Genomic DNA, 26,120 nt, shown 5'->3' on the forward strand with positions numbered 1-26,120 from the left:
CACACTGCAGCCGGACATGCAGACGCAGACACACCGTGTCGTCAGCACCTGCTCCCGAATACACAGACATCACGCTTTAGGTCCTAGGCAGGACCTCAGAGACCATTTCGTCCAAACCTCTTGTTTTACAGACGAGGAACCTGAAGTCCAGAAAGATCACAAGATGCGCCCAAGGCCACCCAGCCAGTCAGTGTCAAGGACGGCCCTGGGGCCCACATTCCTTCCACTGCACCAGAACGCCACTTACCACAGATGCCCAATTAAGTTTAACCTTCTCTGAGCCTTGGTTTAATAAAAGCTATGACCCTTTCCCCCAGAATGAACCTACGCACACTTTGCATAGATTACAGGGGGTTCACAGGCCCTGTGCTAACAATCCTTACTTTATAAGAGGAACACAGCGTGGTTCTATGACAGGCTGTCAGCGGTAGTGACGGGGACTCCACAGTGAAGAGCTGGGCTCCCTGGACCTGGGGAAGCAGCTCTGTTTTTTTCATGGCTCAACCAGACCACAGACATCACTGCTTTGAAGTGACCCTGGCTACCTACGTACCTGAAGCACCAGGTTAAGGAATGGAAAGTTTGCCAAGAGATGTGGAGGAAAGGAGAGATGGGCAGACCCTTATCTCCTTAAAGATCCAGAGGCACAGCTCTCGACCCTGAACAATGACAGTGCCACAGGCCACCTGTAAGAGGTGGTCACTACTTAGTTGCTACCACGTTTGCTTGGAGAGGGATATGGAGAAGGGAAGACAAGAATTTATTAAATTGTCAAGGCAATAATGGCATAAATCAGAGGAAACAGAGGCAAAGGGAAAGAGGCTAAATATTCTTTGGGAAATCAGAGCCCACACACCTTTTGAAGCCCACCTTGCCCTGAGCTCAACCCCTCGCTGAGGCCAGTTTCCGCAACTAAGAGCTCATAGTCCAGAAATTCTGACCAAGACCTTCCACATGGCATCATCTTGCTTGCCAGCTCCAACACAAGCTCCGTGCATGCCTAAGTGTTGCCCAGGGTCCCGAGCTACTTCCTGCCTCACTCAATAAGCTGCAAAGAAGCCCCTGATGTGACAAACAGGAAGCAAAGGGAGCAGGACTCTAGAGCAACCCCTGGGGAAATGAAGGCACACGGCCCACAACAAGACCAATGTCGCCCATGAAGCCTCCTCAGTGGTCCCTCTGCTCCACCAACCACTGGAAAGAAGGGAGGTAAAAGAATCCAAAAGGATCGCCAAGGATGCCATCTGCCTCCCGGCAGGCCATGCTCTTCTGGGCACTTGGACCTCCCCGTCTCGCTGCCTGGAACCTTCTCACCCCACCTGCCCCCTCCACAGTCTAATCAACTCTTCTTTCCTCCTTCAGATCACACCTGAAACAAAACGTCCTCAGGAAATCCTCCTCCAACACCCCTGTCCAGGTATGTCTCTTTATTAGTCATTCTCATGATACTCACCACAGTCTTGACTTCACATTTTTCTGTTACTTTATTTTGATCAAGGTCCATCTCCCTGACCCCACAGGGAGCTCCCTGAGGTCAGGGCCTGTGTCTGTTTTGCTGACTGTTTTATTTCTAACACCAGGCACTCAGGATGGCCCATAAGAGAAAGTCATCTTTGAGCAGGAGATGGCCACAAGAGTCCGAGGTTCCCAGGCCAAGTTCAAAAACCAAGAGATGCAACAAGACTTGCAAGTCAGCCCTCTGGCCACGGTGGTTTCTTCTGCTGAGTCCTATTCATGTGGCTGGTGATTGGCTTCATTTCAGCTTTATTCACTTATGTGTGCGTTTTGGCTTACGGAACTTGTCTCTGTGTTCATGGAAAAGGCTATCCGTCAACTGAACATGATACTCGGAAACATGCCTGACAGCTGCTAGCTAACCTGAGGTGTAGCCTCCTGCAACCAAAGGATAAATCCAATTCTTGAGCGCTTATACACTTTTGCCTGGAAAAATCCTCAAAACATATCCATCATCTTCCAACTCTGTGAAAGAAGGAACTTGCAGCAAAGAACCCCAATGAGGAGGATGATGGGGTGAGAGATTCAGAAGGACCTGAGCCAGGCACCATTGGAAATATCTCATTCGGGGATGCAGTCATGAGTCATTTATTTACCTCTCGAAAAGGACCAGGAAGTGGGTTCTCCAGCTGATGCTTTGCTGCCTCCCAGATCCACTCTGGGAACGTTTTATGGTTTCTTATTTTATTCTCCTGTAGGAAAAACTGCTTTTATGGCTATTCCTCATTCTTTTCTAGGCAAGTCTCATGCCATACTGTCCCTGGCTGGGGTGCCTGTGCCTTAGTGGCATCATCCATGAAGTGGAATGTGCTTTACCACATGTGCAGGAACAAGGGCACTAAAGCGTGAATCTGGCGGGTCACAGGGAACCCCAAGTCTGGCAGCCAGCAAACTCTCAGCCATGAGAAATCCCACCCAGGGGCTTTGGCCAGCGTCTGGTCCAGGAACACTGTAGGGCTTAGAATGTCAGAGCCAGCCGGCCTGAGGCCCAGGGGAAGATGGAAGCTCTGCTGTCCTCGCACTGATGAACACACACCATCAGCGTCCTGCCTTGTAAACTTCGAGAGCAGGTTGGAGAAGAGCGCGAAGCACGTGTGACACAGAATTGGGAAAGGGGATGCTACACGGGCCTCCAGTTGCAAGAGGAGCAGCCAATCAAACAACTCAACAAAACCAGGACGGGCACTGTGAGGAGCATGGTGGGCAGCGCCCAAATGGGAACAAAAGGAGCGCTGAGGTTGCACAGAACAGACTGGGGTGGATCCAGGCAGCATGGTGCAGCGGCCTGCTCCAGCAGCTTCTGGCAGCTGGCAACAGTCGCAGCAGAGACATCAGCCAGAGAGTTAGCCAGCACTGTGACCAGAAGGGTGCAGAGAGAGGAGGCGGCAGAGGTGTTCAAAGTTGGTAACAAATGCACCATCAAAATGCCACACCTGGTCATCCAAAACAGGTTGTTGGACTCAGACAATTAGGATGCATCAAGGGCCAAGGGATTCTAATGAGGATAAAGAGCAAATTCCATGCAAGTGAAGTGTATGTGATGGCCTTGGATAAGAGAAACGGAAGTTTTATGTTTCGAGATCCTACAAGTAAACCAGTTCAAGTGATACTTTATTCACTCATGTATTCATTCATTCCTTCTATCTATACATTTATTGAAGGCCCTACTGTGCATCTGGGACTGCACTGGGAGCTAAAGGCACAAAATCTACTTGGAGACATAAGGGATGCTCCTGAAATCACAGACAAGCAAAAGAGGAGGCCAGGGAATGCAACTTAGCTTGGCATTCAGGCCAGCACGGTGTTCTTTCTGTCTTGTTATGACCTATGAACGCCCACCAGCTGCTTCACAAATTTCCTTACCCTGGCTGGAAGACATTTGAGCTTGCAACCGCTGGACTAGCAGCTCTAGTCCCTTGTCACTCTAGTAGACTTGTATGTACTACCAGGTAATGAACATTTAGCAGATGACTACTTAGCACTGACCACAGCAAGGACACGTGCTGGGTTACCAGAAGGAAAGGCAGCCACGTTTGAGCGGAGTACAGAAAACTGGGTAAGGGGTGGACAGGCAGAGAGCTGAGGCGAGGGCACCCCTGAAAGCAAGGTTAAGCCCGGAGCAAGGGTGAGTGTGACGTGAGCCTTTAGGAGTACAGGGTATATTCCTGGGGGAGACGGGAGACCAGCTTGGCTTGAGGGAAAAGTGCCTCTCGAAGAGAAGAGGGAGATAAAGTCACAAAGACCTCATAAGAGCTTTAAGCTGACATCTGAAGAGAGAAAGGCAGGTGTGGCTAGTCCCAAACCAAATACAGTGCACCACTCACCTCTGCCCTTTCAGCTATAAAATTAAGAATGAGTTGCTTAAAACCTAAGGAAGGTATAGGCAGGAGAAAAATCAAACCTTAATGAAATGTGGATGCCATGGCCCTGTGAGCAGAATGATGTTATTCCCAATTATATGAAACTAAAGCACTATAGGGCCACACAAAATAACACGGGGAAATACCCCAGCTGTCCTACAGGAGTGTGCAGGTGATAGCATACTGATTAGGGACACAGGCTGACAATATGCTGACAAGAGGAGGGAGAAAAATCCCGCTACAATGAATATGTTTATTAGGATACTATCTAGGGATAAAAACAAACATGTATAAATGCACAGAAAAACTGGAAAAAGACACACTGTCTTTACTTCTGTGTTTTCTAAGAGAAGTTATTTAATAATAAAATAAAAGTAATAAGACTACTTTCACTTTGGGTAAATCTTTACATTTTCCAAAGCTTTTTCATAATATCTCATCTTTTATTTATTTAACTTCTAGTGGCCACTATTAAACTAGTCTTCTGTCAAATGCCTTCATGCCAAGCTACCCATCTAGCACACAAAATCCTGAGATCCATCTACCTACCCCCAAAAGGACAATCTTTCCACCAAAAGACCATCTTCCACCAGTGGTCTTCCCCGATGTGATGGAGCAGAGACACATAAATCCATTTTTATAGCCAGAGGCTTTTAATAAGCAGTTTGAGGATGTGATGCTTCAGTTAATGATGTGATGTGGTGAAGCAATATAAACCAGCAGTTAAACCAGGGGTCTGAGCCACAAGTCCCAGGGCCTGGGCAAACCTGTTTGGCTGCAGGACGCTAAATACCTGCGGTAACAGCTCTTCCCGGTGCTTGTCCTGCATTAGGAGTCCCTGGTCACACTGCTAGCTGCTCCCCCCAACAGCAGTGTGACTGGTCAGTAACAGACCCGGATTTTTAGCTGGGCCAACTGCCACCCAGTATAAGAGCCTCCATTTCAAACCCAAACTCCTATGCAGCTAGCCATGGCCAGGAGACCACGTGGTGGCCAGTTAATGCAAGCAGTTGTGTCGTGCGGGACTTCTGGAAAATTAATGGGAGCCGACTCAGCCACGTGGGGCCCCTTTCCCTGTGCTTCTGCGTCTCCTCCTCCTTCAGGCCTGTGGCTTGGACCACACAACTGGGACTCCAGCAGCCATCCTGAGAACGCAAGCGATGGTCTGGGATGATGGGGTAAAAACTAGGAGCCTGGGTCCCGATGGCACTGCAGAGCTGCCCTAAAACCCTCCAGACTTATTTTCAAAGACAAATAAATACATTCCTTGGTTTAGACAGTTCTTTTGTGTGGTTTTTTTTAAGTTACATACAGTTAAACCTAAACTTAATGCAGATTATATATCAACATAGGATACCACATGCCATACACAGTTCACTGCCAGTGAACTGCAAATGACTTTTTAAAGTAGGTGACCAGGATAATAAAACATTTTAATAAATCACTTTTTACTGAACCTTTATAACGGCAATGCGTTTATCATCAACTACTTTCTCTTTCCCACAAAGACATAACTCTTCTCTCTTGGTTCAAAGTCAACTAACACAAATAATTCCTAGTATTCTGCCCTCATATGACAATGACCAAAATCCAATTCTCTGAAACCCCTAAAAAAAACCAAGGGAAACGGGCCAGTGCTCCTAATTCTACAAAACACAAAGAAGTTATGACTCCCAAGCTGGAGGCCATGGGCAAAGAAGTGGCATAACATTTCTAAAATGATTTTCAAGTCATGTACACACCATAATGGAGTAAGAACGATGGTGTCACCAAGGCTCCTATTGGCTATGTAGGATCCCAGGCAAACATCCAACCGCAGACAAATTTCAAGGTGCTACCCCAACTCCCATGTGAGACTGACAGCAGACATCAACAGCAGCACCAACCATGCATGTTTCTGGGCATTAATTGTCTTGACAAGGTCCTTTAAAACACTGCCCTGTGTGTAAGTCCAACTCCCGCCGCAACACACTGCACCTGAAGGCTCCCCCTTGGCAATCCTAAAACTCACTTAAGGACAAACAAAGGGCCAGAGTTTTGTCTCCCGGATTACAGAATGGCATTCAGGTCTCTTGCCCTCTCCTACAAACAGCAGAACTTTGGCAAGGGAGTTTTCCTTCTTCATAAGAGCTTAGACTCCCAAACACAAATCTCACAAAGGGTAAAACCTTGTATGTATGGCTTGAAATTATACTCAAATTCAAAACTTCATCAAGGAAGTGTTAGCTTTTACAATTCTATTATCCTAGCCCAACTTTCTAAATGGGCTCAATTATGTAACATTACAGCACTTTGCCTAGTTCTCCCAGCATGATAAGGATATAAGAAAAAAATAACATAAAGAAAATTCAGCATCTCTTTCACACTTTCCACTGACACATTTTTACTCCATCATCCAAAGCAATCTCTAGGCAGAAATTATTTGAGATGACATCACCAAAAGTTTTAATTTATTTAATACACTTAAAGAATAGAATTTTGGAGGAGGGATGAAAAGAACCATACGATAAAGAGATAGGAAAATGCCAAAGGGAAAAAGGGAAGCCAGATTTTATTTTATGTAACTGAAATCCTTCACATGCATCATATCTAAAATACCCATCTAATGTTTCATACTCTCATGAGGAGGAATTTTTTCTATTATTAAGGGGGAGAAAGGCACAGGTAGAAGAGATAAACATAATAAAGGCTATTTTAAAGTAAATTGAACAGTATATTCATATATTTATAAACCATTCTATGCTTTAAAAATGTCTAGAAGGATATGCCAAATGTAATAGTTGTTCTAAGGGAAAACATTATGGGTTAACTTTCTGTTTTTATCTGCACTGCTTACATAATTTTAAAATATATTTTTTAAAGTAAACAGATTCACAATAGCATCAACAGAAAAGCCACACTCAGAACAGCTTGGAAAAAAACAAAGTCTGAAGGATTTCTAGCCTCAAAGCTGAAGGATGCAGAGAGAGTGAAGTCCCTGGGGCCCCTGCCACCCCGAGAGTCCTTCAACTCAAATGCCCTCCTCTCTGGGACAGGATGCTCAAAGTGATTTTAAGCACATACCATTAGACATCCTCTCTACCCCTCAGTTAAGGCAAGAGAGAGCACACACTGTCCCAAAAGAGAAGCATATTCCTACTCCTGCTGATTCAGCCAACGTGAAAGTCTGCAGCTCCTACCAGCTCACCATTTAATTATATCTAACACTTGCTTCACAATCCAGTTTATGGGTTCTGGATGTTTAATAAACAGTTACTTCTCAGTTCACTGCTAGTAAACATTAGGTTTATGGCAATTAATTAATACCACCCCTGGGCTACCAGGACATCTGTAATGCTACCAGCCAGGTCATGGTGTCCAAATGGACATCGCCACCAAATTGGCTGACAGTTTAAACAATACTCCTCCTCTTCTAGTCCCTTCTGTGATTGGTATCTCAAATTGAGGTGTTTAGGGAGAAATTCAAACAGGTGGTGTAGGTTTGCTTTTCCTGTTGTTCCACAAAGAGGAACACCCCTCTTATGATTACATATATACTTCCCTGAAGTGGAAAAATAAATCTACATGCTTTTTGCACAGAAAATCAGAATTACACATTGCCAATTTTACTTGTTGATATGAACTCAAAATTACATCAAACCCCCCAGGTACCTCATTCCTGTCTTCCTAAACAAATCTCTCCTGGCCCCATCCCCACCCCTCAACATCTCAACTCAAGGATGGAATGTGTTTAAGCAGGGAGTTTCACTGCCCACTAAGGTTCCGCTAGGAATCCACTCCTCCTGATGCCGCAGGCTGAGTCTGCAACTGCTCTTAGCCCCTCCAGCCTGTCTCTTCATACTCACTGTTGCTGGACTTAAGGTCACGGTGGATGATGGGGACGATGGCCTCATCGTGTAAGTAGTTCATCCCTCTGGCAATCTGCACAGCCCAGTTCACCAGGATGTCCGGGGGAATCCTTTTCCCAGATAACACTCTATTCAGAGGCCCTCCACGAGCAAACTCCATGACCAAGCAGAGGTTGGGTTCCTTCAGACACACCCCCCTGAGGGCAATGATGTTGGGGTGCTTCAGCATGGCGAAGAGCTTGGCCTCTTGGCGAACATTCTCTATGGTCTGGCTGATGTCCTCATCGGGGTCATGGCGAGCTGCTTTCACGGCCACCTCATCCCCTATCCAGAAAGCACGATAGACCTTCCCAAAGCCCCCAATGCCAATAATCTCTTCCAGGGTTAGCTCCGTGAAATCAATCTCTAACACTGGGAAAGGAAAGAAAAAAATAAGAACGTCAAAAACATCCTGAAAACACAACTGAACCGCCCATTTACCTGGATGGTAAGCATAGCAAGTTGTCTGTTCACTGGGCCTTTCTGTCTCCCCATTATAAAGTAAACTCCATAAGGGCAGGAACTGTGATTAAATTATCTTCGCTTGCATTTTCCTTAGTGACTAGCACATAATCACTAAGAATATTTAATAAATATTCATTAAATAAATCCCACTTGAAAAATCATGCAGAATCCTGGACCAAGACCAACCACTTTAACTAAAGGGAACACTGGGGGAGATCCTTTCTGTGAGACTTACTCAGCTTTACTGTGTGCTCAGTGTGCAAAGCACACAGTCCAGTGCCAAGGCAGACACACAACAAGCAAACCATAGCGTGAGAAGAGCTTCTGCAGAAGTATGACCAGAGGCTTAGGAAAATCCCCAACTCCACAGCAGAACAGAGGATGGAGAGGGTTAGTAGGGAGAGGATTCTCAGGGAAGGCAGCATTTGACATGAGCCCTAAAGAATGGGGGGAGGGATCTCATCAGGCAATAAAGGAAATAAGGGTGGAGAAAAAGGACAATCCAGGCAGAGGGAAGAAAAAGAGCATGAACATGGAGCATGAGAATGTATGGTATACTGGGAGTTCCAGGGAGTCCAGTGCAACTGGGTTATATGCAGCAGGATAGGAGACGAGACCCAAAGCCTTGTTCAGGGTGGCCAGGTCGTGAAATATCTTTTAAGCCATTCTGAGGGTCTTGAACTTCACATTGTAAACAATAGGAGGCATGCATCTTTCAGAAGGGGAGTGTTGTCAGACCTGTATTTCAGAAAGGAAACCAATACTGGCAGCCATGTAGAATATAACCTGAAGGACAGAAAGCTTACAGCAAAAGGAACCACTGAGGAGGCCACTAAAGCATGGAAGTCTAAACCTCAGCAGCAATGAATACAGGGAGTAGGGGGTCAACTTGGGAGACTTTCAGACCTTGATTCAACCAGGACCTGGTGACAGAGATATGCAGGAAAGAAGCCTCCTTGGAGACATCTCACTCCAGCAGTCGTCTGTACCCCAATTCAATCACTGATGTTCTCAATATCACACTAGCCACTCATTCTCCTTCCCAAATCTAGCATTGGAACCTAAGGCACTTGATTATATCTTTAACTCTATTTGGAAAGGCTTCCATGGACAGACAATAGTAACTACCAAGGTTCATAACTGGGGCTATATGTGGTTGGCGTTAAGTAATATACGAGCAAAGTGAATTTTAAGTTTCTCTCCTGAAACCCTGTTCCCTATCTTTTCAGTCTCTTTTGTCTTTACCTGGTTAATTCATACTCACCCCTCAGGGCTCAACTTAAATATCAATTTCACAGTGGAACTTTTCCTAACCCCAAGACCAAATGAGCTCAGGTCCCCATCAAACACTTCTGTGGCAGTTTCCATTTTGCAAGATTCATCAAGGTTATAATTAATTACTTGTTCAATGTTTGTCATCCTGCTAGATTGCATGATCCACAAAGGCAGAGATTCCCTCCGCCTATTCACCACTGTACTAGCCGCGTCAAACATTTGGCAACCAATAGATTGTTGAAATAAAATGAAAAGAAAAAAATCTACCTCAGTAGGAAACAAACCAAATTCAGATCTGGAAAAAAAAAATTAATTGGACTTTTGGACTTTCTGAAATAAATATAGAGACTGATCACACTTTACTAAAAAACTAAGAAAACAAACATATATTTCTGAACTTTTGGCAAGACCAAAAGAGGAACTACCCACTGCTGGCTGTTCCCTTCCTTACTTAGCCAGCCCCATGATGCCTCCATTCTCCACTCAGATGCTGGTGGTGCTAAAAATCTGTCCTTGCTTAATTATGGCACTTCTATCTTATATGGGGTTAATATTCATTTGTATTTCATTATGCAACTGGCAGTCTGCACAAAGGAGACTATTAGGAAAAGTTAAGTGGACACTCTTTGGGTATACAAAAAGCAGAGTTCATCTTGACCCCAAAAGTTCCAATCATTCAAAGGTTACTGCCTCATCTAGGAGTCTTCCTGAAGAATAAGTGGTGTGGCAGATATTGCAGACTAGCAATCAGCCTCCACCCAGAAATCCCTCCAGCATGTCTTTCAGTACTACAGAGGTCAGAAAGCTAGAAACTACATATCCCAGCCTCCTTTACAGCTAGAGTTCTGAATGCAAATTAAGTTCTGCCAATGAGATGCACAAGATTTGAAAGGCAGAAGTGAGATGACAACCATCTTTTTGATGCTTCTGCTGGCAAGCAAGGCTGTAGAGAAGGGGGATTTTTCTACAACACTATGTCAGTGTCCAATCACTAGCTCCATGGATGTGGAGAAGAATCTTTCATGGCCAAGTGATCGCCTAATCTCTGGACTGCAGATACAACAGGGTGTTCTTGAAGTCAACAGCTTCAACAGCAGCTCCTGATGCTGGACCTTCCCCATTAGGGAAGCAGCAGCTTGCTGGTATGCCAGTTCTGATGTTCTGGGAGTTGTCTGTGTAGGTCCAGCTGAGAGCTCCTTCTCCCAGCCCCACCAATGACTCTGTAAGTACCTAATTTCCTGTGCTAAATCCTTTCTTGCTTAAAATAGCTTGAGTGTTTCTGAGTCCTAAAATGAATCCCGACTGATTACTAATTTTGCCTGATGTCATCTGTATGAATGAGAAAAATATGTCTATGTTAAAGAGAGATTAGAAACTGTCTTGGAGCCTGGCCATGGTGGCATGTGCCTTTAGTGCCGCTACTCAGGAGGCTGAGACAGGAGGATCACTTGAGGCCAGGAGTTCAAGACCAGCCTGAGCAACAGATTGAGACCCGTCTCAAAAGAAAAAGAAAAATTAGAATAACCCTCTCAGAAAAATGTATAAGTGAAGAGTCTCCTTGGTTATGGAAGGAAGAAACAGTCATTTTTTCCTACCAGCTTTTACATTGATGAAAAGATGGGTGACTATTTAAAAATTTGTATTTGTTATCTTATTTCCTCAACTGAGTATTTAAATTGTCCTAAAGAGAATTAACTGTTGTATTTTCTCTTGTACTCTTCCCTTTTTCTCTCTGGTCTAAAGCATAGTGGCGAACACACAGTAGGTGTTAAATATTTATTTAAATGCAGGAGTGTTTAAAAGATAGAATTCAGTACTACAGTGCTGAAAGGACAGCTCCTCCAGGGCATTTCACAGAAGACAGAAAACCTCTGTGGGGAAGGGAAAGCAATAACCTCTCTTTGGTAGAACATAAAATCTCAGGTTCTTGCTATTTAGTTAAAGAAATACTGTGACTAGCCTCCAAGAAACATATAAAACACAACTTTCAAATAGATAAAACTCAGGAAGAGAAGAGGGAAGGGGGATTCCTTTTTCCTTCTCTACTAAGTCCTTTTGGAGAGAAACTAAGAGACTAGACCTTCAGTTGCAGCAGCACAGTATGTTTCGCTCTCCTCCCTTTCCCTGCTCCAGTCAAGACCTGGTTTTAAGGAAGAATCAGGTCGAGTTGCATTCAGCACATTTTTCAGTTCCTGTGGAAGGATATTTCCACAAATATCACGAACAAAACCATATTCCTTGTATTTTTGGAGTCTAGATGTGATTCCTTCCCAGTTGTTTGCTTGGAAACGGAATGAATGTATAAGCACATTCTGGTGGGTTTGGGGCAAGTGAATAGTATATACCTCACTCACTTAAAAATCTTATGTACATCTGAAAATATATCCTTATATTTCTAGTGGATGTAGGAAAGAGAAGTATAAATTAATAATAACCTTAATGTATGCCCTGTTTGAAAACAGACACAACTCTCTTATAAGATAAACGTTTTTTAACATCTAGAATTATGTCTCCCAAGATGATAAATTTGGAACCTACATTTTTCATCTTTCACTAAAATAAAGAGACAAGTGAGCCCCTGGGTTATTTATATTTGTCATCCATACAGAGCTAAACTCTAATACATATCTACATTGGAGGAGATAAAAGCACTATATAAATGTAAGATGGTTTATAATACCACTATGACATGTTTTCTTTGTCACAAAATTTAATAATTTCCCCTTCTGTTTTGAATAAATTTTGAAACAAAGTTTTCACTTCAAAAAGCAATAATATGAAACTAAAACTGAACACTATTGCTTAACTTAGTGTCTTCTGTTTGTGATCCACAATGTGTCACAATGCATGCCCAGAGGAGAAGTTCAAAAGGTAACTCTGGGAAAGGGCTGTCAGTGGTTCAACTTTATTCCGAGTCTTTGGAGACCAGGTTTGTCAATCACTTTTATTTTCTGAGTGATACTAACTGAACTGGTAGACAGCGCATGCAGATCAGAGATGCACCTGTCAGCATTGCCCACGTGCGTCTTTATCAAAGCACTGGACTAAAATTTTATATTTACATTACCAATCTCCCTTATGTGACTTATAAGCACCTCCTTATCTTACCACTTCTTTATCCCCTGGTATTTAACACAGCACAGTATTTATCATTCATTAGGTACTCAATAATTAGTTTTTGACCAGAATTAAATTTTCTGAATTATCAAGAATTCATTCCAGTCAAGATCAGAACTCCTGGTTAGACCAAATAAAAAAACTTACCAGGCTTTCAAATGCCATACTCTTCGAGTCAATTCTTTCAAAAATCATAAGGTCCTTCCTTCTTTCTCATCATCTGGGTTCCAGATTTAGGAATCCACTCTATTCAACTTTTTGTTAACTTTTGTTACAATACAGATAAGTCCTGGCCACCTAATGAAGAAGGTGTTGCCATGCCTGGCTCTCTGCGGATAGGTTCTCTCAGCCCAAGTCATATTCACTCCTGACTGCTCTGACAGCAGGACCACAGACATTAAAGAAACTGAGTTTCTGTTCACTAACCTCATATAGCTCTTCTACTCTGACATCAGCTATCCCTAAAAACAAAATCACAAAACTTCACCCACAAAGAACCTCAAAATCAGACTTATGTTTAAAACTGCACAATGTTTTCTAACATGCCAGACTATTCGTATTTCTTCCAATACATGACGAAGTTCATTTTCAATACTATTTCAAAACACTATGCCAGGATCCTTAGCCTTCATCTCACCAGAACCAGCATCAAAATGATGGAGTACCTGGAAACAACTTAAAATAATGTGTTACCTCTAGGCATTATAAAGATCAAAATGCAGAAACGTGAGGTTTTAAATTGAATGAGAGGGAGAAAAAAAAGGGAACTAAAGATTTGAACATCAATTTGACAGTCAAAACACCAATAGAAAAAGAAGATCAGAAAAACAAGTTAAAGAGGTTATGATTTTGATATGAAATGCTGGTATGTAAAAACCATCTTAGATAAAGTAACACAATTGTTCAGGTGAAAATAAGTTACAGGTCCAGAAGGACAACCATTAAAATGAAATTTTAAAAAACTAAATATTTAAAGTTGGTCCTTGGTAATGATTTTTAAAAAAAATCAACTAAGATACAAAGTGTACAAAATAAGGAATAAACTGTAATAAATATATATTAACAATATCTTTTTAACAGGGAAAATAGTGCAAATTCTCAAGTACAAAATAGAGTAAACTGCACTAGTAGATATTTACATCTTTCTTCTGAAACGACCTAGTAAAATTGATTAAGGGATCTAATGGCAATTTAACTTCTTTGAAAAAAACAAAAGAAATTTCATTACAGGGTGTGGAATAGGGGCCTCCTGGGAAATTGAGGAAAATGAGGACACTGGGAGAAAGGGCCTGGGAGGGACCGCTGGGCATGGACCCCCTGAGATTTGGCCAGTTCCAAATATAGGCAAGGATCTAGGGTGAGAAGAAAGGAGAAAATGTATTGCCTGAACAGCCTGGCGGCAAGGGACTGGGATTTCGCCAATGTACCTTGTACTCCTGATCTCTCATGGGGGAACGACATACTTTTCCCTCTCTAATCATGTGTCCATCCATCACTTGTTTCCCTCACTCCCAACACACACACCCTTCTTAGCACAACTTCTCGGATACAGGATTAGGATCCAAGAAACCAACACCTTTCAAAGGCACTTCAGCCTTGAGTTCACACGTTTCCCGGACTTCAGGATCAGCCCAGCCCAGCAGGAGACACCCCCACCTCTTTCAAAGCAATGCCTTTAAGGGGCGGAGACAGGTGACAGAAGAGGTTGGCTAGGTCCCCGATTTGAGGACTAAGGTTAGGACAGTAACCACCAGCTTGCCAGAAATCCTTCCAGACTTGGGAGGGGAGGGGTGGGAGGGCAGGGAGGAGATGAAGGGAGTGGGAGATGGGGAGATCCTCCTGCTCTGGCTTCAGGATGTGAAAATCAGAAGCCGCTGTTGAGGCAGTCGTAGGAAGGTTAGGAAGCCCCATCGCCCGAGGTTCCAGGCAGGGCCTGCGGCGCCCCTAGCTTACCCATTGCACCAACTAAAGCCCCTGCAGCCCCAGCGCGCGCGCACCCACCCACACCCAGGTCAGGCACTTCCCCACCCCAGCCCCGACCCCTAACCTAACCCTAGCGAGGGCTGCCCTCCCTCCCGGCCAGCCCTAGGCCTCCATCATTCCCCTCCCCGCCAGGCTCCCGGCCCCGCCTTCGCCTTACACTGAATGGGCGGGTAGCAACCGGGGTCCTCGCCGCCGGGCTGGCAGCGGCTGGAGAAGGCGCTGCGCGGGGTCACGTAGTTGCTGGGGAAGATGCCCACTCGCTGGTTCAGCTGCCCGGTCCACCAGCCCTCGTCGCCGGACACCTGCGAGTCCTTGGACAGCACTTCCACCACGTCGCCCAGCCGCAGGGTCAGCTCGTCCTCTCCAGCCGCCTCGTACTCGAACACCGCCGTCCAGTAGGGCAGCTGTGCGTCGGAGCCCAGCTCTCCGGGGACCGCCGCCGCCGCCTCCTCCTCCTCTTCCTCCTCCTCCTCGGCCCCGGCCCCCGCTCCGTCCTCCCCCGGCGGGGCGGCAGCGGCGGCACTCGCCAGGCAGCCGAGAAGCGCTCTGGAGGGCTCCATGGAGCGGCCGATCCATAGGGTGCGGGGCTGCCGCCGCCCGCAGGAGCCGCCGCTGCCTATTGTTCATGCGGCTCCGCGGAGCTGGGAGGACCCCCCTCCCGCGACGGTGGCCGCAGGTAGGGCCCGGGCTGGCGGGGCTGCGAGAGCCGGCTCGCGGGGCTGGCGGGGCGACAAGTGCGCCGAGCGCGAGTGCTCACTGCAGCATAGTGGCGCGGCGGGCCGGAGTCCCCGCCTGCCCGCTCGCTCCCCCGGGGCGGCCTCGCCACCTCCGCCTCCGGTACCTGCTCGCGCAGCCGGTGCCCGCCGCCGCCCGCCGGCCGCCGCTCCCCTCTCCGCCCCGCGCCGCGCCGCCCCGCCCCCAGCGCCGCCCGCTTGCCGGGGACCACCTGACGTGGGCCTGGCTCCGCCCCAGCCCTGCGGACCCGAAGGGGCGCGGCCGCCCGGCGCCCCGCCCTCCCCCCCCCCCCCCGCGCAGCCCGCCTTCCCATTGGCCGCGGCCGGCCCGTGCACAGGTTCCTCTCGCCGCGGTTGGAGCAGCCGGGCCAGCCACCCGGCGGCCACCCCGCTGGTCCCTCTCCGCCCACCGCCCCCGCTCCCGCCCCCTTTGCGGGCTCTCTCATTCTCAAACCCAGGTCGACCCATTCTCTCTCCCATTGGCCCGCCGCGGCTCCAGCCATTGGTCCGCGCTACCTGTCCATTTACCCGGACAGTTCTACACCTCCTCGCAGGAGGAGGCTCGGGCCTCATTGGATGCGTCGGGAGGGAAGGGTGTCCCGGAAAGGTAAGGCCGAGCCTTCATTCTGCCTGAAAAGGCTGGAGAGGAGGCCTCTCCCTTTGTTTGCCGCGGATGCGCAGGGGCTCAACTAGGCAGCACCGGTGATCTTCATCCCAAAGGGGCTTCTGAAAGGGAGCAGAGGAGGAGCGAGCTGGGTGGCACCTCCGGAGAGCGCTTTCTTCCCCAGCTCCCGCTTACAGCTGGATTCTCGCCTCTCCAGGATCTGGCTCTGCCCCAGCCGAGCTGGTGGATCAGCTTCCGCTGCCCCCTCCTCACACGCACACTCCCACCCGAAACCGTTCACCGCCTCTGTAAGACTCGGGCCCATCGGAATGTTCAATAGGAGAGCTCTGAAAACCACAGTTCTCGCCTCTCTGAAGACTGCACACAGCTCGTCCTTTCCTGGGTTCTGTAAGAAGAAATTCCAATACCATCATTTTATTAGAATTTAGAAAGGGAAGAGACCACCTTATTGGTGCTTCAAACGGAGACTGGGAGCGCTGTCGTGAGATAGGCTTGGTCTCTGAAAAGACTCAACTTTTCTACAGCCCTTGAGTTTCTTTTGCCTTGTGAATTGCACTTCGGATCATGGTGATGTCTACAGAGACCAGATAAAGAAGAATCAAAACAGAATATATATACAAAACGATGCTGTAGTTCTTGAACAAGGGCCGACCTCTTCCTACATGCCTTTGTTATACACTAAGAAAGAATGACATAGGTGGCCTGTCGTGTTTCTTCTGTGCTTTAATCCCATCATAGCAATGTTGACTTCCAGTAAGAAAGGTTCTCTGATATTTCAAAACAAGCCAGTGCTGATGGATCTATCCCAATCTCTACCAAACTTTGTTATTCTTTCCCCTTCAGTAGTAGGAATAGACATGATTTATTTAGCAAGGGTTGGTGCTTTTGCTTAATTTTACTTTGGGGCTTATTATCAGACAAACTGAAGACAGGTGGGGCAATTTGGAAAAATTACCAGACAGCCACATGCCCCTGGGAAAGTGCTTAACACTGTATTGTGGTCTGCTCATCCTTAAAGTGAGGGCAGTGAACTGGAAGATCTATGTTCTCATAGCCTGCACATTCTGTGGTTTGCACACAAATATGGCTACACTGTAAACCTAGGCATCCCACACATTTGAGGTCTTACAGAAGAGAGGGGAGATGGCCGGGCATCCTGGCTCATGCCTGTAATCCGAACATGCTGGGAGGCCATGGTGGGAGGTTCACTTGAGGTCAAGAATTTAAACCAGCGAGACTCGGTCTCTACAAAAAATAGAAAAACAAAAAATAGAAAAACTAGCTCAAGAGCAAGACCTGGTCTCTACAAAAAAATACAAAAACTAGCTACACATGGTGGTGTGTGTCTGTAGTCACAGCTACTCAGGAGGCTGAGACAGGAGATCCCTTGAGCCCAGCAGGTGGAGGTTGCAGTGAGCTATGATGGCACCACTGCACTCTAGCGTGAGCAACCAAGCAAGACCTTGTCTCGGAAAAAAAAAAAAAAAGAGAGAGAGAGAGAGGAGAGAATGTTTTAACTTGGGGGGAAAAGTTTTATGAACTGGGTGTGGGCACACAGAGAAAAACAGAAACAGAAAAAAATACTAGAAAGAGAAAAATGTCAGTGGTGGGTCTCTTTAGTAGGATTATGAAAAAGTGGGCAATTTTTATTGTCATTTTCTTATCTGTAATTTTGTTGTCCTACTATATATAGTTTTGTGAATTCCCTCCCCTCCCTGGGACAGGGAAATGTGGTGGGGAGAAATCCTTGATCCCTCTCAATGGGAAAACTCTAATACTCTGTACAACTAAATCTTTAATACTATAGCATATGTTTAGGATCTCATGAAGAGTCATTCATCAAACATTTCAACAAGTCACTCAGGAAATATCTGTTGAATGCATAAGTGCTAGGAATTCAAATGAGGGAAGATCCTTCAGAGCAAAGTTGTCTGGAAGGGCTTCATGGAAGAAGGTAAACCAAAACTGGCCCTGCAGGGGTAGGGGGTAAAGCAGGGAAGAGTCTGTTCAGGAAAGGAGGGAGGGGGTGGGCACAGCCACAGAAGTAGGAAAACATGAAAGGTGGGCCCACTTGGATGGAATAGAAGGATGAGAAAGAACTCTGAAAAGATAGGTTGAGACCAGATTGTAGAGGGCTTGTAATTTCTTCATTCACACTAGTAATTATGTAATTGATTATTTGTAATTATTTAATGTCCAATGTGTTCACCATAAGGGTGGAGACCAGTCTGTCTGGTTCTCCCAGCACCTAGAGGGTGCTTAGCACATAATTGATTCTCAGTACATATTTGCAACTGGATGACTGACTTGAATACCAGGCTAAGAAGCCTTGGTTTTGTTTAGCAGATAAAAAGGGTTATAAATGAAAGGTTTTGAGCAGGGCTGCAAGGCGATCAAATATTTCCTTCACTGAGATCTAGAATGGATAAAGAATGGATGAGAAGATGCTTACACTGGGCATTGAAGGATGTACGCAACTTGATTAGTAGAAAATAGAAGGTATGGAAATAGAAATTAATGTAATGGGTAGCAATAAGAAAAATCCCAGCCAGAGAAGAGAGGAGAGTGCAAAAAGGAAGTGATGGGAAATAAAATTGACCAAATGAAAGGATGGCAGATTGTAAAAGACTTTGAAAGCCATGTAGCATTACCAAGAGTTTGCCACTATTAGGTTTTGAGCAGGGTGTTGACAAATGTCACCCAAAAAAGGGAACATTTTCTCTACCACACTGAAAAGTATAGCATATGGCAGGGAGAAAGTAATAGCAATCAGTGATGCAAGTTGGCATTAGACTTAAGTCAACAGATCATGGTTTATCCTGGTGCTGCCCTTTAAAAACCATGTCACTTTGGGCAAGATACCTGTTTGAACCTCAGTTTCCTCATTTTTAAAGAGGCGTAATGATAAAGCCTGATTTTTAATGGATGTTTATAGGGTTACATGAGGCAAGACATACAAAAGCTCATAGCATGCTGCTCACACCCAGTAAATATTCAACATATTTATTTCCTTCTTTCATCTGCCCATTACTCTCAGAAACACCCTTTAATTGCACCCTAGAAAATAGTACAGGCCTCTTGATTGGAAGTTGGATCTAGGGTTTTTCCCTAAAAAAGAGAGAGAGAAGAGAGAGAAAAACAAGGAAGGAAAAAAGAACAAAAAGGAGAGGAAAGAGGAAAAAAGGAAGGCAGAAAGAAAGGAAGGAAGACAGAGAGGGAGGGAAAAGAAGGAGGAAGGAAAAGAAAGAAAGAAACAGAAAAGCAGGGAGGGGAGGGAAGGAAGGAAAGAAAGAGAAGACAAGCATTATAGACTAATGAAGAGCTGGGGGTCTTAGACCCTGACTGAATTTGGATCTATGCTTACTGTGTGCTCCAGACCCTCATCCAGAAATTAGGGACAATAATATCTCTCTCCCTGGCTTCCTGGAATGACTAAATGACACAATGTTATAATATGCTTAGCACAGAATCTAGCGTGTGGTTAACTTTATTATTATTATTTGAGTCTAAAATATGACTTAGCAAATGAATGTCACCCTCTCCTTGGTTCTTTTAGGAAATATTTCAAATTAGTACCTTAATGCTAAAATACCTCAAGCAGATGTTGACCTTTTCTAAAAGAGCCAGCCCACCCCTCTCACCTCTCATGTTCTACGCTTTCAGTAAAGGAGCCCAAGTTCCTGATTCATAAACTCCATTTGCATAAAATGTGATTTTAAGCAACTGGTTGGGAAGGGTGTGTGCTAGAGCTGAGGGAACTGAAGCTTTGGAGTCAAACAGACTTGAGTTCAGGTTCCTGAACAACTAGTCGTGACTCTGGATGAGGCACTTTGCCTCTCTGAGCCTCCGTTTCATTATTGGTAAAATAAGATTGCGTAAAATGAGGTTGTTTCAAGGGTCAGATGAAGTAAGGGTCCTTCTGGCAGTGCCTAATAGTAAATACATAATAGGTGCTTAATATGTTAATTGTAAATGTTCTCATTGCAATGGATAGCATTTTAATTCGTGTCTTCTGTGAGTTCATTCAGCTTGAAACATCAAAATGGTAAGAAATCTTCCCTCCTTTCTTCTTCTCCCTTCTATCTCCTTTGAAAACCTCACTTGAGGAAAGGAATAGATTATGGGGGGCTGATTAGAATATCACATCTCTAGAGCTATTTGCATTTTAACATGATCAGAGCCTTTAACTAAGGAGTGAAGGTCAAATAGAAGGTCTGCTTCATCCAGCCTGGTCACAGAGTGAGCCCATGGGACAGCTCTCTGTGAAAGTACACTGCTTATGACCATGTTGGGTCTGCAAGGACTACATTCCAGCCTTTCAGCCAAGGGCCCCAAATAGGTTCTGTCAAAAGAAGAGTGATTCCATTAATGATAAAATTATCCCTACAAATGGGGTTTGGGGGGGTTTTTGAACAACATATAATGATTGTAAATGTGATCATATAAAGAAAAAAAAAGGAAACCTATATATTATAGTTTTAAAATAATCTTTGAATAAATTTGAAAAATTAAGAGAAAAACTGGATATATAATATATTCCTAATTTTATGAAAAATGCATTAATATCATTGAAAGAAATGTATCAAAATGTGGACAGCAATTATCTTCAATCTAGATGATGGGGTTAGGAGTGATTTTTTTTTTCTTTTTCCTGTACTATGTAGTTTTTTCTATGACTAAAATGTACTGATTTTTCTAATTAGAAAAATATGTGAGCCACAGAAAGACAAACATCACATGTTCTCACTTACATGTAGAATCTAAAAAAGCTGCACTCATAGAAACAAAGTAAAATAGTGGTCACCAGTTAGAAAAAAAGGAATAAGTTCAAGAGACCTATTGTACATCATGGCGAATATAGTTAATAACAATATATTTCATACTTTAAAATTACTGAGAGTAGATTTTAAGTGTTCTTACCACAAAAAAAAAAAATATGTGAGGCAAAGCATATGTTAATTAGCTTGATTTCACCATTCCACGATGTATACGTATGTCAAAACATCATGTAATACACCATAAATATATACGATTTTCATTTGTCAATTAAAAAAATAAAAAGAAGCCACCACAAAGTATGTTATTAGTAATGACGATTATAAGAAAATTGTAATGATGTAGAAATGTGAACAATATAATGATAAATGAAAAAGCAGTGAAAAAAATCCTTGATTTTGATCACAAATGCAGCGGGGGGGACAGTATCAAAAGCATAAGAGGTATTTCTGAGTTAAGTGATAGAGCATGGGTAATTTTTATTGCCTTCATTTTACTTTATTTACCATATAGCTAAAATAATCATGTAATACTTTTGTAATTGGAATAAAGAACTACAAAAGCACTTTTATTTTTTGTGATAATGATACAAATTTCAAACTGAAAGCATTATTGTTAGTTGGAAAGATGGTAGAGGAGGGAAAACTCAGAACCTGAGGATGACACTAATAGTAACAATAATGATAATAGCTACTATTAATTAATAATGATAAGTCTTTTTTACTTACCAGAGGCTTTCACGGCTCTTCCAAGCAAACAAAAAGTTCTGGAATCCAAGCAGTCCATTTATTCCCTAGCCCGCCTACCGCACGGAGGGAACGTTCTCGGTTATTTGCAGGCAGATGTGTGGACTGATTCAGCTGTGGCCTCCCTCACCTGACACTGACCTAGGCTGCTTCCTGTGACTCTTCCGCTTTTCAAACCTTGGCTTTTAATTCATGTTGCTAACAAAGACTGAGCTCAAACTTCAGCTCACTGTTTTGGTTTTGAGATGTACACCTTCTTATCTGAAACAATATCAATTTAAAGATTTTTGTTATTTGTTAAACAAACCAATAAGATCTGAGGATTGAGCAACCATCACAGTTGTGTGTGAACAACGTATTTCTTGCACAGCAGCCCGGGGCTGTTTATGGACTTGGCATAGCAAGACCCTCCTGGAGTCAGTGGTGGGCAACCGCGCCACCGTGTGGTACTGAGGAGTAGGACACCTTTTTTCTTTTTCTAATTGCTTGTTTTCTAGTTTACTTTTTAAGAGCTGGAAGTAACCTGACCGGTCACTGGGTGGAGCCCTTTCAATTTATGGGTGTGGAAACTAAGACCTAAACAAATAAGATTACTGGGACTTGAACCCAAATTTTCAGACCCTTTCTCGCTCCACAGCTGCTCCCAGCTTTTCGAGTTAGTGCAGGGATGTCTGCACACCAGCGGGAGCTATCTAGTGCAAACACTCAATTTCACATCCAAAGAAACTGAAGCCTAGCAAGGATAAATGACTTGCTAAAGGGTCCACAGCTAATTTGGGGTTCCTCATTTTTTATGCTACTCAATCATTTATTCACATGTCTGCTCTGTGTCAGGCACTGCTCAAGACACTAGAGGCAAACTAGTGAACAAAATAGATAAAAATCCCCTCATATAGTTCATGTTCTAATAGGAAGGCAGAGAAACAGGATAAGCAATAAAATACATAATATAATAGAGGGGAATAAATGCAAAGAAGAAAAAAATGGAGAAGGGGGCTATGAAATGTTAGAAGGGGTTACATTTCAGAGGGGCCAAAGAAGGCCTCCTTGACAAGGTGACTTTTGAATAAAGACCTGAAAGAATTGAGGAAAGGGGGTAAGAGAAAGAGAAGAAACGAAGATGACACCAAGGTTTTTGGTTACAGCAACTGGTAGCCTAGCAGTGCCATTAGTGGAGATTGGGGGAGAAGCTGGTTTGGGAGAGAATCTCAGGAGTTTAATGTTAGACATGCTAAGTTTTATACTCAAGAGAGGTCAGGTAGACAGTTGATTATGTAGGTCTGGAGCTCAGCCAAGAACTGTTAAGTAGCAACAGTCTAGTCATTGAAAACCTCAACCCCATAAAATGACTAAGGGCACAATCATGATTAGAAAACATTCAGACTGAAAGGATAAGATACTTTCTATTTTAGCATACAGGTTTTCAGATTTCTGTCCAAAGAAACCTTGAATGCTCTGCCTCACCTAGTTGAAGGTTGTTAATCTCTTGCTCACAGACATGAGACAGGAATCTCCTGGCACTGGTTTTAGGACGTGTGCCTGTTCTCTGGGTTACTGGGATGGAGCCCTGTGAAGTCAGTGGGAGCCCTAGAGGGCAGCCTGTTGGGCCAGTGGAATATCAGGAAAGTTCTCTCATGCTTCGTGTCTTACTAAAGGTGAAGGAGATTGCAATCTGAAGACTTCCCTTCTTTGCTTCCTTGGGTTTTGTTGATGCACAGTGCAATTGCTTGCGGCTGCATGATCTGTCTTTATGATTTTATTACCTGCTCTTACCCCCACCCAAATCTCTGTACAGGATGGAATTGACACTGTTTTGCACCAGCACTCTGTCTCTTCGGGACAAGGGCAAGAGGTGGCAGAGTGACTGACAGCTTATTGAGTACCAGGCAGTAGGTTAGGCGCTGAACACATATCTTCAATTAGTATAAAGTGGCTTCAATATAAAGACGAAGCCACCAACCTACCAACTGTACCACTCATTACAGTAACAACCAACACTGAAATAGTATTTTAGAGTTCAGAAGGCACTTTTACATACAGGTGCTGTTGTACTGATGAGGAGTACAGACTCTAGAACCAGACTGTCTGGGTTTGAACACCAGTTCTGCGATGACTTGCTATGTGGTCTAGGACAATTTACTTAACCTCTCTGTTAACCTCAGTTTCTTCAAGTGAAAAATGGGGATTATAAAATCATAACTAGCTGAGTATGGTAGCTCACACCTGTAATCCTAGCACATTGGGAAGCTAAAGCAGAAGGATGGCTTGAGGCCAGAAGTTTGAGACCAGCCTGAGCAACATAGCAAGACCCTGTCTCAAGAAAAAAATAGAAAAATTAGCTGGGCGTGGTGGCTCACGCCTGTAGTCCCAGCTACTAGGGAGGTTGAGGCAGGAGGATCACTTGAGCCCAGGAGTTGGAGGTTGCAGTGAGCTGTGATCGCACCACTGCACTCTAGCCCAGGCAACAGAACAGAACCCTGTCTCAAAAAAAGGAAGGAGGAAAGGAACGAAGAAAGGAAGGAAAAGAAAAGAAAGGATGACAAAGAAAAAAAATCATACCTACCTCCTAAAGTGGTTTTAAGGATTAAGTGAAGTAATACGTTAGCAGCACTAAGAACACTGCCTGGAACATAATGAGCCTTCATTAAAGGCAGAAGTGATTGCATCACCTCCCTGGGCCCTCAAAAAGTCCTATAAGGTAAAACTTATTCTTTTTAACCAATTTTACTAATAAAGAAACTGAGGCTCAGAGAGGTTATTCAATGTGGCTAGCACAGTAGTAAGTAGCAGAGGCACAACCAGTCGGGGACACCTGCTTCTGACTCCAAAGCTTTCCCCACTTAAGATCCATTTCCTCGGAGAATATTGGTTTTGCATTCAAGGAGCCAGACTCTCTCACGAGGTCTCCTGGAATCCACCGGCTTTGTCTTTGTGAAATGACACGCTGGGACTGGAGGGAATAACAGCAGAAATAACTAACCTTCTTTGGGCACATCAGTCAGTGTGCCAGGCCCCTGCCAACGGCTTCACATGCCTTTCCCGTTAAATCTGCACCAAAAACCTACGTGTTGGGTACTTTTAGTAACTCCTTTGAATAAAAACTGGGGCGCTGAGCATTCAGTAACAGGAGTGGTATGTGCTGGGGCCAGAATCCAGGCTCAGCTCTCTCCGATCAGGGTCCCCCAGTTTAGTTTACGCACAGGAAGACTTCCACCAGGAGCAGCTTGGCTTCGTGCAAAATTCACGGTACGGATGGGGGAGGCAGATCGCCTGACCCCTGACACTACCCTGGCCAACCGGGAGGGGCCCGACGGCGCCACCTGGGGAAGGCAGCCCCTTCCCTCATTCCCTCCGGAACTCAGAGGCTGGGCGGCCGGGTTCCCGCTCCACACTCCCACCTTGGAGAATCCCCAGGGCGGAGGCTCTGTCCCAGCGTCCCAGCGCGGAGGACGGCTGCAGAGGAAGCCAGGTCTGACGCGCTCCCCACGCTCGGATCAGCAGTGCTCACACGGCCCCACCTGCGCCCTCGCCCTCCGAGCCACCCTCCGGTGGCAGGGTTGGAAGCCTGCTTTTATTCATTGCCTCCCCACCCCCCCCCCCCCCACACACTCCCCACAGAGTCTCACTCTGTCGCTGTCGCCCCGGGTAGAGTGCAGTGGCATCTTCATAGCTCACTACAACCTCAAACTCCTGGGTTCAAGTGATCCTCCTGCCTCAGCCTCCCGAGTGGCTGGGACTACAGGTGCATGCCACAACGCCCAGCTAATTTTTTTCTGTTTTTGGTAGAGCCAGGGTCTCGCTCTTCCTCAGGCTGGTCTCGAACTCCTGAGCTTGAGCGATCCTCCTGCCTGTGCCTCCCAGAGTGCTAGGATTACAGGCTGAGCCACCGCACCGCTCTATTCATGGCCTCTTGACATTTAGATCTCCGTGCTCCACTTCTGCGCCTCTGGAATGTAGTAAGTAGTTTCTTACAGTTATATGGAACAATTTCCCTTTTCAGACATGAGGCTGGAAGTGGGAGGGAGAATACAAAACCTCTGAGAAGGTCGCCGAGCTTAGGTTTAGACATGAACAACCTGGTCTCTCTCTCTCTCTCTCTCTCTCACACACACACACACACACACACACACTCTCCCCTCCCCCTTCCTTCCTTCCTTCCTAAGGGAGTAGTGCACTCTGTTTTGCTGCACCCCAGGAACAGAATTGCCACACACAGTTGAGCAGGCTCCAGAGATCTCGCTACTACTACCTAAGGCCGCTTGCCTGCTAAACTGGGTGAGCTGGGTTCAGGATGCTCACTTTGCACACTTCAGGTGTCTTTTGTGGGCGCTTGGATGTGGCTAAGTGTGACTGTTCTGACCTTAATTTAAGCCACCTGTTGTCAATGCCCTGGTGCCTCTTCATCCCACAGTTGGCACACTCGCCCACTGCCCCCTGTTACTTCACCAGGGGTCCTCTGTTCCTGGCCCCTGCCACGGATCTCATGGGCAGGCTGAGCAATCCGTGCAGCTCGTGGGCTGCAGCTGGGTGGGTCGGGCTGTAGGGTCCCCTTCCTCTCCACCCCACATTGCCCCCTTGCTTGCCCACTCCTCTGTCCCTGCTGTCACTTCACCTCCCTGTGTTCATCCTCCCAGGGT

At 45.3% G+C, this 26,120-nt stretch overlaps 1 protein-coding gene across 1 annotated transcript in view; it reads right to left on the reverse strand.

Annotated features, from left to right (window-relative positions):
* The window catches only part of MAP3K9 (mitogen-activated protein kinase kinase kinase 9), a 69,471-nt gene extending 54,093 nt beyond the window's left edge, over positions 1 to 15,378 (reverse strand). Inside the window, exons 1-2 of the mRNA XM_069488436.1 lie at positions 14,760 to 15,378; positions 7,721 to 8,134 (exon numbers count right to left, since the gene is read on the reverse strand). Of these exons, the coding sequence (XP_069344537.1) occupies positions 7,721 to 8,134; positions 14,760 to 15,162 (817 nt within the window). The 5' untranslated portion in view covers positions 15,163 to 15,378. The remainder of the gene's footprint in view (positions 1 to 7,720; positions 8,135 to 14,759) is intronic.
* Positions 15,379 to 26,120: the final 10,742 nt, after the last annotated feature.

Source organism: Eulemur rufifrons, chromosome 2, assembly GCF_041146395.1.
Source record: "Eulemur rufifrons isolate Redbay chromosome 2, OSU_ERuf_1, whole genome shotgun sequence".
Taxonomy (NCBI): domain Eukaryota; kingdom Metazoa; phylum Chordata; class Mammalia; order Primates; family Lemuridae; genus Eulemur; species Eulemur rufifrons.